This window comes from Paralichthys olivaceus, chromosome 13 (genome assembly GCF_024713975.1).
Source record: "Paralichthys olivaceus isolate ysfri-2021 chromosome 13, ASM2471397v2, whole genome shotgun sequence".
Classification (NCBI taxonomy): domain Eukaryota; kingdom Metazoa; phylum Chordata; class Actinopteri; order Pleuronectiformes; family Paralichthyidae; genus Paralichthys; species Paralichthys olivaceus.
The window spans coordinates 1,322,939-1,337,938 of NC_091105.1; the positions used below are offsets into that span (position 1 = coordinate 1,322,939).

Sequence of the window (15,000 nt, forward strand, 5' to 3'; positions counted from 1 at the left end):
ACGTCGGCGTCGTCTACTTGTATGGCTCCTCTCTTTCATTGGGGTTTTTTGTTAGGTTTTTTTACTTCCTCCTCCGGACGTTGTCCTGCTGTAATCTCACCAGGACTCGCTTGGACACTCTCCGGAGTATTCACGAGAAATCTGTTTGAACAAGCTTAACGACTTTTTCTGCAACTTTAAAAAGGTAAAAACTCGTGTTTTTGGTTTGGACTCGTCTGAGCTGCAAGAGAAACTCACGGACTCTTTAATATCTGGCAGCTCGCGGACACTGAACCAGAGGATGGGGCGGAACTACACAGTAAAAAACACTAATTGTGTCATGTAATTGTTTGAGTTTTACGTCCACTGATATATGTCAGACGTTAACGGAGCTTTTTTTAATGAGCTAATTTCTCTGTTTCACGACTGGAGAACACCCTGGAAACACGAGAGCGAACGAGTAAATGTGGGCGTTTGGTCGGTTTATATTTCAGGGTGTAAAGAGGAGTCGTCCACGTCTCTTTCAGGAGCAGGAGAGAGCTGCTGGATTAAGTGTGGGAGGTCTGGGCTCCATCACACTCTCCTGGTTTTACAAGCGTCTGACTGAGGAGTCGAGCTACAAGTTAATCTGACAGACGTCATAAAACCTTTAATGAAAGAGACGTTTTCAGGTGTAAAATCAAACTCAGCTGCTTTAAAGTGGATTCAATCCTGGATGATGTTGTTCATCTTCATTAAACTACATGAACCTTTTTACTCGAAGTGACTCTGGAGGTTTCATTCTCCCGTGATGAGGCCTGATCGCACCAGGGTGTGTCAGTGAGTTCATTTCATATTTACAAGTTTAATTCAACGTAACACAGAGTTTATTTACTTGACACTGACTTTGAAATAAATTCTGTTTTTAGTTAACATATGTACCGTTATGTTTTATGCAACTGAAACATCAGTAGCTCCCAACGTTCCTGTACATTTTCCACTTAGGCCACAAAAAACATCAAGTAGCCGTGTTACCAAGGAAACAAAATATAATTTCTTGTGATTTTCCTCTGGGATCAAAACGTGAGATCAGTTTTGTTTCGCACAAAAAAGAAATCTGAGCCACTTAAGTTCCCAGTGGCAGAGGTGAAACGTTGCTGACGATACAAATCTGCAGCGCGAGTAAAAGGATGCGGCAATTATCTAATCCAGCTTGTTTACGCCTTAAAACCCCCAGAGACAGAAATAAGCTCTAAAATAAAACCCACACTGAGCCGGCTGCTCCTCAGAGTCTAAATCCAAACGCTGCTTTTATTACACAACCATTGTTTTGTATTGTTGTGTGATGTTTTTAACTGCTGGGTGTGAGCAGCTCCTCGCATCAGAGCTGCTTCACTGGACTGAGGCGTGAAGGAGGGAAGACGGTACTGAAGAGTCAAAATAACAAAACCTGGAAAAGGTTTTAGATCCGTGTGTAAAAAAAAACTTAAAGGAGAGAGTGAAAAGAGGAAAACGGTGAAGTTCTGGAGGAGAGAGATGCAAGAAGAGGAGGACGAAGACAAGGAGAGAAAGAATAACCAAGAATTTGCTGAATGGACGAATAGAAATGTGGATGACGGGTGTGTCTTTTCTGTTGTGGGACAAATGTCCATTAGTCGCTGGTCTGTAGTTTTCTTGTTTCATGTTTCCAGACATAAACTGAACTTCAGACAATCTCTGGACCTTCTCCAGAGTCTGGACCTTCTCCAGAGGAGCTAATGTGAGAACAGGAGATCCTCCGCAGGATCCACCGTGAGCGAGCAGGCGTGTTGGTGACGTAAAGACGCCTCACACGTAGAGGACATCGAGGACATCAAGAGAATTTAATAACGAGAAATCAATTCAAACACTCATTCACATGTTTTTCTTATCGCTCTGTTTCTTGGACACAGTCGGCTGAGTTGGATTCTCCAGAGTCCCCCCCCCCCCCGCCCCCAGGCCAAACTTTCCACAAATTCCTTGGCGTTCCCAGGCCTGATGGGATATGTAGTCCCTGCAGCCAGTCCTGGGTCCATCCCTGGGTCTCCTCCCGGTTGGGTGCATACCTCAGTGTACCTCCAACTGAAGAAGGCGTCCTGTAAAGACCTCAACGTGAAGGAGCAGCGGTTCGACTCCCGTTCTGGTACTGGAACGCCTGTTGACTCTGCACCGTCCATCTCACCCAGCCACACTTCAACCCCCCCCCCTCAAAACCTGAGAGTAGCACTCCATCGTTTTCCAGCTGAGAGTCACGGCCTCGGACTCCGAGGTGATGTTTACAGTTTCCGTGGCCAATTTTGTCGGACTTGACAAAGCTCATCCCGAGGCTCGGAGAACATCAGACAGCAGCTTTCATGGGCTGAGCCGAACTCACCGTGACGAGTAAACTGATTGTGACAACTATAATCGCGGGGAATGACAACACCTCCTTGAGCGTGATCGAACCCAACACGACTAAATCTTCTGAGAGACGTTTCAACTCTGTCTGATCGGGTCGTCTGGGATTCAGTCGGGTCTGTGAGAGCTTTTCTCTTTGTTACTGTCCAAACGGTTGTGCAACACACTCGGCTTGGGTCTGACCAATCAGACATGTTTATTTTTTCAAGCAAATATCCAAAATATCTCAAACTATTTGTGGCCCTTGGACTTAGTTCAGACCTGGAAATACGGCCAGAGATGTAAAGTTGGACCCGGTTGGTTCCTCTGGTGGACAAAGACGGTAAAGTTCCAGAGGTCTTTAAAAAAATTCTTTAAAAAGATCCCGTGGGCGGATAAGGGATCGACAAACGCTCTGACATAGGAAAGAAAACAACGAAGAGAGGCTGGTAACTTTAGAAGAGTTGATAGATGGAGGGATTGAGTGGTGGGAAAGGGGGGGGGGTTAAAAGAGCTGATGAAAGAATAAGAAAGAGATTGTGGAAGAGGAAAAACCAGAAGGAGAAGAAAAAGAAAGAAACGGAACGAGAGAAATGATGGACGTGGAGAGAAAAGTAATGAATCTTGTTTTATCAAATATACTCTGTTTCCAGATATCAGGCTACGTCCACACTTCTACGTTTTAGTTTTAAAACGCATCTTTTTCCACGTCGACGAACCACAGAGCTGATTTCATCACCTACAGTTCTTCCCGTGTGAACTCACGAGGCAACGAAGTGAAAATGAACATTTCATTTGCATTTTACCTGATGAGCTGTGTCGTCCAGCTGAGATCTTTCAGTCGGTGGTAACTTCAGACTCGTACCTGTCACCGTTATGATTCACTCACAGCTTCAGTGCAGAAGACGACGACCCGACGCAGAAGAAGGAGACTGGCAGAAAAAATTCAACCAGCAGGTTATTTCACCAACAATCACACCGGACAATAATGTGGCTGAAAGTGACGTTACCTGATCATCGCTGACTCGTCCAGACGAGCAGAACAACATCCACACAAAGTGAGCACCAGTTCAAAGCTTTGATAACTTACAGTCGATCATTTTATTACTAAATATTTCATAAATAACGTTTATTTCATCGTCAGAGTCCTCGGTTTGATTTTCTTCCGGCTGCACACTTCTGAGTCATCAGTCTGACGAGCAGAGCATCTCCTGTTGGAATGAAGTATGGCTACAACAGGAGAATCCAAGGAGGCCGGAACATCTGAACATCTAATACAACAGTACAAAACCTACTCTGTACTACATTCAAAGTATCGTGGAACAGGGGAGATGTTCGGGGGGAACCTCTGAGAGGAGGACGCTCGTTCAGGTTTATTCTTGTGGTAAAAGTCCCAAATATTTAAATTCTAAAAACACACACACTAAAAAAAGAGAAATAAAAGAAATACAGTCAAACTAGATCAGGGTCAAAGGTCAGTTAAATAAACGACAAGAGAGGAACTAATCATATTTAGTCTAAACACAAGAACTGAAAGTGAATAAAATCAGTCAATGTTCAATAAAACTGTCAATGAGACATTTGATGTCAACTTTCTTGTTGAGGGTAAAATTGTGATTTGTGAACGAGGGCGATTACATTATTACTGATTTTTAGATTCACAGGGAAACATCACACGTCTCCTTCAACATTATTTGATACTGAGCGCATTTTATTCTAAAACCTGCAGAGACTCAGTTGTTCCTCTGACGTAATGTTTGTTTTACGCTGACAATCATTTGTTGCTTGGTAAATAATCCTGGTCCTGACTTCATCGTGTTCTAGAAGATGAGCAGAAAAGACCTCGGGTGTTAAACCGGCCCTGCAGACTCTCCGCTCCTGATTGCCACCCTGCTTTTTCCAGAAAACGCCCTGTTGGTTTCCACCGCACAAAAACAGTCTCAGGTTTGACCCCGCAGCTGCGAGTTTGTGTCCATCAGCAGCCGCGTGTCCTTGAGCGTCTCAGATGAAATTAAAGAAACAACAAAATAAAACACAAAACTGACTGGCAGAGGTCAGAGGGGGGGGGGGTGGTGGAGGTGGCCGGAGGATGTGGCCTCGATCTACCCGGAAGCTGCCGGGCAGCTGGACGCGGCGGACGTTTATTCTTAGCGGTGAGGCGGGGGAGGCTCTGGCGAGGCCTGGTGCCGCAGGAGGGGGCGAGAGGGCGGGTCTGACATCACATCCAGAAGTGAGCGTGGGCGAGGGGGTGGTTTGGGGCCTGACAGGGATTAGAGGAGGCGCAGGGCTGCGGGTTCGACTGCTGCCGGAGCGCGACGCAGAAAACGAGGAGGAGGGAGGAAGGAGAGAGTCAGCAAAATGTCCGAGGAGGAGGAGGAGGGTTTCGTCTTCGTCCTCTCTCTCCCTGGGCTCAGACCTCGCCACAGTCAGTCGATGCCCACACACCAAAACTACTGGATGTGGTGTGGTCCAGCAGAGTGTGTGTGTATGTGTGTGTGTGTGTGTGTGTGTGTGTGTGTGTGTGTGTGTGTGTGTGTGAGTGTGCGTGTGTGTGGATCAGTTATTACTCTCTTATGTAAATATGCGTCTGGGAGGAAACTGAGACATGTGGACTGAAGATATTTACATGTAAATATATGTTTACACTGCATATGTGTGTGTAGTTGAGTTCTGTGACCTTGTATATGTTTACGTGTTCACTGTATACACACGTATGTATATGTATACATATGTGTCTGTATGATGTTTGGACATGTATCTGGTGTGTTGTTTATGCACGTGTCTGTGAGCGTCATGTGAGCTTGTGCTCTAATTCTCTCAGCCGTCCTCAACCTCTGGCTCCTTCTTCTTCTCTTTCACTTTTACTGAAGACTTCCTGGGCACTTTCTTGTCCCCTGATTCCTTGCTGGCCTCCTTCCCTTCCTTGTCTTTGTCCTTCTTCTCCTTTGACGACTCCTTCTTCTCCTTGGAGGACGACGATTCCTTCTTCGACTCTTTCGGCTCTTTGCTTGACTCCCTCTTTGACTCCTTCTTCTCCTTGGACGACTCCTTCTTTTCCTTTTTCGCCTCCTTGACTGGCTCCTCTGCTCCTCCTGCTTCTTCGGTCACGGTGGACGCTGACGGCTCCTTGGACACTTCTTTCTTCTCTTTAGAGTCTTTATCTGAAGGGGAAAGGAGAATAAATGACCATGAAGACAATTAATAGATCAGATCATTCATAGTCTTTAAAAAGCAGCTTCACAGTTGAGATTCTCAGACTTGTGCACTTCCAAAGTTTTAAAGTGCTCGTTGACTTTGCAGTAGATTTGGTTTGGAAAGTGAAACCCTGATGAACTTGTTAACTTGATCTTCTTCACCTACAGCGTCTTTTTACAACATCAACACTGACCAACGCATCATGATCATCTTTTACTAAATGGGTCAAAACCATTCAGTCCTGTTTATTGCATAAAGAGCAGGAAGTCAGATCAGATGGTGGCGACAGGAGAAAGTTGTTTTCACCGCACTGACTCTACCCCACCACACCCCACCACCTGCACATAATTTATAATTTATTACTTATATACTACTGGCACTATCACCAATCTCTGCACCTTCGCACAGCACGTGCCCATAACCCTGTGAATCTGTTAATGTATATATGTATATTCTTTATTTTATTTTATTTTATTTTATTTTATTTTATTCTATTTTATTTTATTTTATTCAATTTCTTACATATTGTTGTTTTTTATATTGTTGTTTTATGTACATAAGTAGTGCACCAATGACACCAAGGCAATTTCCTGTATGTGCAAACATACTTGGCAAATAAAAGAATTCTGATTCTGATTCTGATTCTGTATCAAGTGTGAACTTCGAGCTGAACGCGATCGGATCTCTCAGGACGGACGTCGGTAGCAGGTCTGAACCGTCTCCTCGCAAACAGATGCTGACTGCGCTCGAGTGTTTCGATCGAGACGTCGAGAGGCAACGAGGTCCGACGTCAACAAAGTGCAGCTTCAGATGTGTCTGTTGATCCCGAGTGAGAACGAGGATTAAGGACGTCAGCTGTGTTTTCCTCTTCTAACAGACTGATGCGAGCGGCGCTCAGGGGTCTTAAGCATCGAGACAAATTGAGCGACAACAGCACCTGTTGCATGACAAAGGACCCCCACTTAGCTCAAGTACCCCCCCCCCCCCCCACACACACACACACACACACCCCCACCCCCACTGCCAAACACAAACACACATTCTGCAGCTCAGCCTCCTGCAGATTGGACCAGCTCTCTGATAAGATGATAACGGGACCGTTGTCTGCCAACAATGAGACACACGTCTTATCTCCATGAGAACAGAGAGGGTTGAGAGACTGGAGACTACAGACTGGTATCTCAGAGTGTGTGTGTGTGTGTGTGTGTGTGTGTGTGTGTGTGTTCACAGACTCCAGAGAGGAGCTCTAATCAGACGGCTCATCGTCTAGGGCTTGGAAAGAGAGAGAGTCCATTTTGTGTGTGTGTGTGTGTGTGTGGCAGGCAGAGTACGTCCCTAACTTCAGTGAGCTGGCAGTAAAAATGTCATCGTGACGTTGGGACACGTTTCTAATTAAGGGACATTTAGATGTGGTTCCCGTTGGTTAAATGTTTGGTTGGTGGCAAATCTCGCATGTGAAACTAATTCAGCTTCTGAGAAGAATCCGTGACGCTAGTTTCAGCGAGGGTCCGACATGTGGTCCGAGCTGAACAAAGAAAGACGGAGAAATGGGAAACATTTGAACAATTCAGTGGAATCTATTGTTTAAAGTGTTCAAAGCTGCAGCTTCAACTTAATGTTTGGTTTCCAAGGTTACGTCCACACTGATGCGTTTTAATTTGAAAATGAAAGAGTCTCCATCCAGACGAGTGTTTCAGCATCTGCACCAGAAATAACCTCAGTCCACACCAACGCTCGAAAACTTGCCCACATGCCCATTTATACACGCAGACGTGAGCTGTAAACAAGAAGTCGGTCCTGTCTCCTCTGCAGTTGGTTGCTTAGTTACAGGAAATACAACGACGGAGGAACAGCGGGGGGGGTGAAAAGTAACAGCAGGGATTTCTTTTCTTGGAGCGATGACGAGGTGAAACTGTTTCTGACAGTTAGTGTCAGCAACGCTCTGTGTTCACGGCTGGCAGTCGGGTCGTGACTGATAAGAACCAATCAGCGTCCTCCTGCCCAGACTGAGACGCAGCGCTGCAGTTATCAAACTCGAACGAGACCAAACGTCTCAGTTCTCTGTGTTTGATAACAGCAGGAGCACGTGGAGGCTGAGCGCAAACACAGCAACAACAGTATTGTATGTTCACTTTTGTTTTTCCACATGAACACACACACACACACACACACAAACGCAGGATGCACAAAACTCACTCACACACTTAAACACGCGACAAAATCCACGTGCACAAACAGAACAAGTGAGAACAAGTCGTTTTTGAGCACAAACGCACAAATAAGACGACCGCTGACTGTTTGTGTAAAATGTGTAAATTTACACATTGACATGCAAATCCTCTCTCTCTCTCGCTCCCTCACTACTTTTACAACCAGACATGAAAGAAGCTGGGTGAGGGTGTGTCTGCGTCCAGGCTGTAAACTAAGGCTGTGTGTGTGTGTGTGCAAATCAGTGCTCTTAAGTGTGTGTCAGTGATTGTGACATTAGCGTATGTGAATGTGTTAATCCGCTAGCGACAGTCTGATCCTGACTGGATGCTAACTGTCTGGTCACCACACACACACACACACACACACACACACACACACACACACACCTCTGTCTGCACATCACTTCTCAGCAGCTGACGTAACACAGAGTGTGTATCTTTGTGTGTGTGTGTGTGTGTGTGTGTGTGTAGAGCTGCATTCAGACCTGCACTGAGCTTGAGACATTTTCCTCTAATTCTCCGGAGGGGCTGTGAGAACCTAAACGTCCGCTGCAGTCGGTCGGCACTTTTTCTAAAACTATCCCCTCCCCCCACCGTGAAATATCTGGCAGACGTCTGAATGATGTCATCACATCATTGTGTGATGATAATATTTCTTGTTGCTGTTTTCACGTCGTGTTGTTGTGGTGCTGAAGGGACAGCTCCCACAAAGACGTCTTCAACACACATCCTCTAATTTGTCTTCAAAGTTTTTTACTCTCAGTGTGTGTGTGTGTGTGTGTGTGTGTGTGTGTGTGTGTGTGTGTGTGTGTGTGTGTGTGTGGCGGCTGGATCCTTCCACTGATCAGTGTTTCTGTTGGACGATATAAATTCTTTGACAGAATTGACAATGCAGAAAAAAATCTTAATTTAAGTGTTTTATATTCGGAGTATTTGTGTTTTCTTTTTATTTAAAGTTCATTATAATAAACTGCTGAATATCAGAAAATCAGTTCTAACAGTTTGAAAAACGACAAAACCATTTTGTCAGCCGACTGTTCGTCTGTTGACTCTTCTCATTTGAGCTTTGAGTGAAATAACGTCAGCGCTCCAGTTCTCAGAGGTTGTGTCTGTTGTTTCTGTCCATTTAAAGCACAGAGCTGTTGATGAATAAGGTGAATATGAGGTCTGACCTCGGATCTGTGCGAACCTTCCCCGCGCTGGTACGTCAAGACCGTTTTTCCCAGGGAAGCTATCGTCCCCTCCTTCGTTTTCTTTTCACCATAGTAGCAGAAAATAAAATGGAGCCGTGTGAGAGCCGTGTTCTCGGGGGAGCGGTAGCAAAGGGTTTGATAAACATTGACGTTGTAAGACAAGATGGCAGCTTCCCTCCTGTATGGAAATCCGAGGGGTCAGGTCACATCTTGTCAGTTTGCTAATTCAACAAACTAACAAAGTGGAAATCTGTAGACTAAACAGAGCGGAGGCCGGGGCTTCATGCCTCTCTGAGCGGCCCCGCAACCAAGTGACTTTAAGCCCTTTTCACGTGGGACAGGAGCTACCTGGAAACGTCTGGTGGGTTTTCGTTGAGACGACCGCAGCCCGCAGACGTTTGAATCCCATGTGAATCTGCTACAGCCGCGTCTGGACGGGATCCGTCAGACAGGAAACCATGGGTAGTGTAGTTCCTTACATTGCACATCGTTGACTTCAGTGAACGATCCTCTGGAGAACGAATCTGTTATAATATAGCTCCCCCCAAAATTACTGAGGAGGTGTTTCATTTTCACGAACACACAAAAAAAAAAAATGTTGGGAACTCGCTCCTCTCGTGTGTTTGCTGGTTCTCTGTCACTTCCTTTCGACCTGAGTTTGAATTTGAGATGGTTTATTAGTCCAACGTGGTAACTTCACCTCAACTGCATGATTATTATTTTGTCTGTCATGGAATCAGTTTTTGTGTATACGTATTACTCAGGTTTGGGTTTGTGGTTGCCAGTTCGACTCCCCTGGTGAACTGACGATAGGAAAAGTGGATGAGTAAGGCTGCTGCTCAGTGGTCGTGTGTGCGGACGTGAAGCTGAACCGACTGTGTCTGGAAACATTAAGATTGATTTACTTCCTGTGGTTGTGTTGGACACGTCCACCTTGAAATGGACATTTTAAATTTAACTTTTTAATCTAGAATGACCAGATGTGAAAGTGAAAACTGTTTGTCAGTGAGTCCAAAATGCAAAGACTAAGCATGTATAAAAATATGTGAATGTGTTTTTCTGTCAATATATTAACACATATATATTTATGATTTGGACAAAATACCACATAACAGTGTCTTCAAATTGATATACGTGTATATCCTGTTTCCCCAATGTTTTATTTCAATAAATCTGCTTAAGACAAAAATCACTAAAGTGCTGTGACCCCGACAATGAGACTCTCTGCCTTCGACATATCACCGCGCTTCATCTCCTGGGAGTTTAGAGGGCAACACTTGTTTGTTCCTCAGGGAACAAAAACGAAAACCACAGCAACAAAAGTCAGCGTGTGGATTAGATAAGGTGAGCGACGCTATCTGCGCTGAGTTCAAAGCGCACGTTCTGCCTCAACTCGCGTGTCAGCGACAGATCGCCGCGTGGCATTCATCTGCAGGCAGCCGTAGTCAAAATAGAGGCGGCCGCACAGATCGCCCGCATCCACGACCAATCAGCATGGAGGAGACTGCAGCTGAAACCCACTGATTTATAGAATCTATCTGCAGAGTGTGTGTGTGTGTGAGGGACAGAGAGAGAATCTGCCAAAGACTCACTGATTGGATCTGTGGTTTAGTGTGTGTGTGTATAAGAGTGTGTGTTTTTGAGTGTGTGGTCAAGAACGTGGGAAAAGCTGCTTTCAGACGAGCACTGAACTCCACAGATCCTCCGTGTTTTCTCCGGAGTGTGTGAATGTCAAAAATCCACAGCGAGCGAGTGAATCACCACAGACACACAAACAGAAAGAAAACAAATCTTCGCAGACAAAGATGTCGAGAGAGTTTGTGGTGATAAGAGCAGACACCGGCGTCTGTGTGTTGTAAAGAAAACCGCGTGATCTCCGCAGCGGAATTAATTTGTCACTTCCTGTCTCTGGGTATTTACAATGAGGAGGATTTGATGCTGTTGTGAACACGTCTGAGCAGAAAACCTCCGTCTGTGTTGTGCATGTGTGAAAAACAAACCGAGGGCGAAAAACACAGAAGAAAAGACGTTGAGACACGTTGGCTTCAGTTTAAGGAAGCCGTCACGTCACTTCCTGTCTCTGAGAGGGATGTAACTTCTACCAGCTGCTGGATCTGATGATGTTTAAAAACCTCTAACGATGAAAAAGGGATAAGAAGAAGAGAGTGTCAGAGGAAGAGAGAGAAGAAGTTTGACAGCGGCTGAACAGGCGGCGTTTAATACTATTCTTGGTTTGGAATGTGCTGCTGGAGAACAGCAGGCCTGCCCATCAGTGTGTGTGTGTGTGTGTGTGTGTGTGTGCAAACCAATGACAGGTTAGCTAAGATTGTAAGATTGAACCTTGTGCTAAACCACCCATGGAGCACTACACACACACACACACACACGAGGGGAGAGGATGTGAATCTAAAAGAAACAAACGAGTAAATTCAAAGTTTGATCTCTAATAAACTTTTCATTGGCTGTAAAACCAAACAAATGAAATGAGACAGTTTCCTCGTCGACCTGCTCTGAACACTGAGCTCCGGTTTATAATGTGATGAGAAATGTTTAACTGACACGATCAGTCTGACTGTTTGTCTTCACAGTCGAGGGTCGTTCACGGTGAGTCCGAGCGTCCGCTGAAGTTCTCAGGGTTTGGGGTCTGATGATCGAACGCCATCGGAGTCTCCTCCCACCGCACACCGACCACCACAGGCTAAAACTGAGAGGCCCCGAGTTCGGAGAGAGATTTGTTAACTTTGGAGCTTTGTGAATGGAGGTGTTTTACTAATCCTGGACACGATTCAAAGGCAAATCAGGTGAACTCGAAACGATGCTGGAGAGGAGAGGAGGTGGAATTAAAGAACAGAGGCAAGAATAAAAAAACAAATGATAGAGATTCAGCTTGAATTAAAGTTGGTCATTTATATTATTTTAAATAATAAGACAGAGAAGCAGAGAGAGAGAGAGAGAGAGAGAGAGAGAGAGAGAGAGGTTGATTGAGACGACTGCTCGCTCTCTCTGGGTGTGGTATAGTGGGTGGGTTCATTCCCGCGGTCGGCAAAGATATTTTCTCTCTGCTCAGCTACGCCCTGCTACTACCCACACACACACACACACACACACACACACACACACACACACACACACACACACACACACACACACGTATAATGTACAGAAAAATATACACTGGCCAGTCCGGAGAACCAACATTTTGGCCTGATACAAAAGGACGTGAAGTTTTCCAGGTCTGGTGGTGACATAAAATCTCTTCGTCAGACACACACACACACAAACACACACAAACATACACAAACATACACACACACGCCTCCGTCAACTTCCTCAGTGCACTCTGCCTAAATACAGCCGACCACATCAGAGAGGACATTTACAAGACTGGGTGAGCTACACACACACACACACACACGTGCATGCACGCACGCACACACATGCAGACACACAATTTCCACATGCAAACTCAATTTCAAACTATGAACATACTACATGTCAACATACCGTACACACAATAATTATGACAATGCTGTACACACACACACACACACACACACACACACACACACACACACACACACACACACACTGACATGATTTCATATGGTTATATAGAAATCCCTCTGCATCACACACCCTGCAAATATGCCCATATGCTTTTGTTAAAAATATAACCTGTGTGTGTGTGTGTGTGTGTGTCTGTGTGTGTGTGTGTGTGTGTGTGTGCACGGCTGGATTTTCTGTCTGACCGAGCCACCAACCGTTTGCCAGAGGATGAAACACGAGCTCGCTCGCTCGCTGCCCAGAAAAAACACGACGTGGTGGGAGAAGTCGTCTGTCCTGTCACCGGGAGCTCGGAGGTTTGACTTCTGATGTGTCTGTTAACAGAAACGTCTCACGGGCCGCTCGCTGGTCATCGTCCTGAATGAAAGCTTTGTGCTCTGATCACAGAGGAGCGCTGTTCTCAACATTGTCCGTTGTCACTTTAAACCTTTGTGTCTTTATGAGGTGTAAATTATAAGTGATTATTAAAACCACTGCACGGAGACACCCGTTATTTATAACACAAGCTCTCCTGCTGCTGCTGGTCCCTGTGGATCCTCACTGATTTTTACTAGAGAAGCTTTGAGACAACAGCACCGTGTTTCTCCTACGTGCTGTAAAACAATCAGACTTCATCAGACGCTCTACAGACACAGACATTCACTCTCTACTGATGTTCACAGCATCTACGTGAGTTTACAGATCAATTCACAGCTGACATCAGGAGATCTGTCCTCCTCTTGTCAAACCTGCTTCACTAACGGACCATGACTGTGTTGGAGGCTGAATGAAGTGATGCCTTCTTCCCTGAACTACACTCCTGAGATGTTTCCCTGAATCAGTTCAGAACCTTTGTATCTTTTGTATCTGTTGATTTAAATCTCACCGCTGCTGAGCTCACAGCTCGTTCTGCATCAACATGTGTAAATAAAACGAGCAGGAGGACGCCTGTGACCTTGTCTGTCCCTGAAACCAAGTCCAACAACATTTACAGGTATTTTCAGACCTTTTCATATTTCAGGGGTCTGCGTGTTTTCCTCGTCGCTCACACGGGGCTGACGGCGGAAGAGGCAACACCCAGGCTGGCGAGCCGCAGACAGAGCACCCTGCTGGGAGAACGCTGCACACACACACACACACACACACACAACACTCCACAGCTTCTTAACCAAGCAGCAAGTCCCCCGAGGAGCTGAGGGACACCACAGTGTGTACATTACAACATGTACACAAAACCACCAAAGTACCTGCTAAAGAAATGAGACTTTCACACGTACTCAAGAACAAACACTTTCAGATACGTCTTCATTAAAGAGCAGAGTGAACAAATGTCCGTCCTAACGATCTGGACTCAGACTACAGGGATTTAAGGATGATTGTCACAGAGCCGTTCTCCTGATCTGCCCACAGATTCATTTCACGATCAAACATCTTTAGGATTTAAAGTCGGGATGATTACGTCAGTACTATCTGAGCAGCTGCCTGGTCATGGTCAACAATCTGAGGCTAACGTCACCTAGCGTGCTACTGTTATATTATATATATATATATACCTGACAATTAAAATCTCACCTGAACAATAAACAACTGCTGCTCCAGACTCGTTTTTCCTTCTGCTTTTGTTTATTCCCATTAGCACAAGTTGTTCTGTTTCCCCATGAGGTCACACGAGACACGTGAGACATTAAAACAAACTTCAAACTGAAAAAGAAAATTAACTTCACAATGAGCTCTGTCTCTAAATAATATTATTGTGGTTATTCTGCTGCATTGTTATTTTATTTCCTCCCCCTGGGTTTTTATTTAAGTACTGTAATAAAACATCAGAAATGTTCCCTGCAAATTAAAGCTTGACAGTGGAACCACATAGCGTGAGCGTGCACTGATTCCTCACACTGTGTGTTTGTGTGCACGTGTGTGTGGTATTAGGGTTGCCAGGTTTATGTCTGACAGATTTACCCATCATTGGCAAACCACACAACACACACACACACACAGCACACACACACACACACACACACACACATAGACAAACACATCAAATTCACTGTAAACACACTTTATTCCGCTGAATTAACTGGTGGAAAAGTTGTACCTGGAAACACATGGAGCTCTTTCACAAACACACCAAATTAATTCCACGCAGCCTTCAAGTGATGCTCAATATAATTTCAGAATTGCTCAGTTATTTTAAATTCCGCTTTACCTCAAACACTCACACACACACACACACACACACACACGAAAGGAAAAAGCCGTCTCTCATTAAATTAACGCTGGGTGAGTGCTCGTTCTAACTGCCTGGACTGGACCGTCTGCTCGGCCTGTGGTTGAGCTGGTTGCAGTTTTCTTGCGACCTGCAGGAACGGAGCTGCGGCGAGTAAAGTACAGCTGCGGACTTGGTGGAGCAGAGAGCTGATGCTGCACCTGAACGCTGAATCAACACTTTCACATTTTAGTTTCACTGCCACTGGTGTCTGAGTTTGGAAACGCTGATGGTCTTGTTT

General features: G+C 45.2%; 1 protein-coding gene across 2 annotated transcripts in view; it reads right to left on the reverse strand.

Moving 5' to 3' along the window:
- Positions 1 to 3,429: 3,429 nt before the first annotated feature.
- Positions 3,430 to 15,000, reverse strand: part of bbs9 (Bardet-Biedl syndrome 9) — a 122,262-nt gene continuing 110,691 nt past the window's right edge. For both annotated transcript variants that reach the window (XM_069537819.1, XM_069537817.1), the window contains one exon: positions 3,430 to 5,513. In XM_069537819.1, coding sequence (XP_069393920.1) covers positions 5,170 to 5,513 — 344 coding nt within the window. In that variant the 3' untranslated portion in view covers positions 3,430 to 5,169. The remainder of the gene's footprint in view (positions 5,514 to 15,000) is intronic.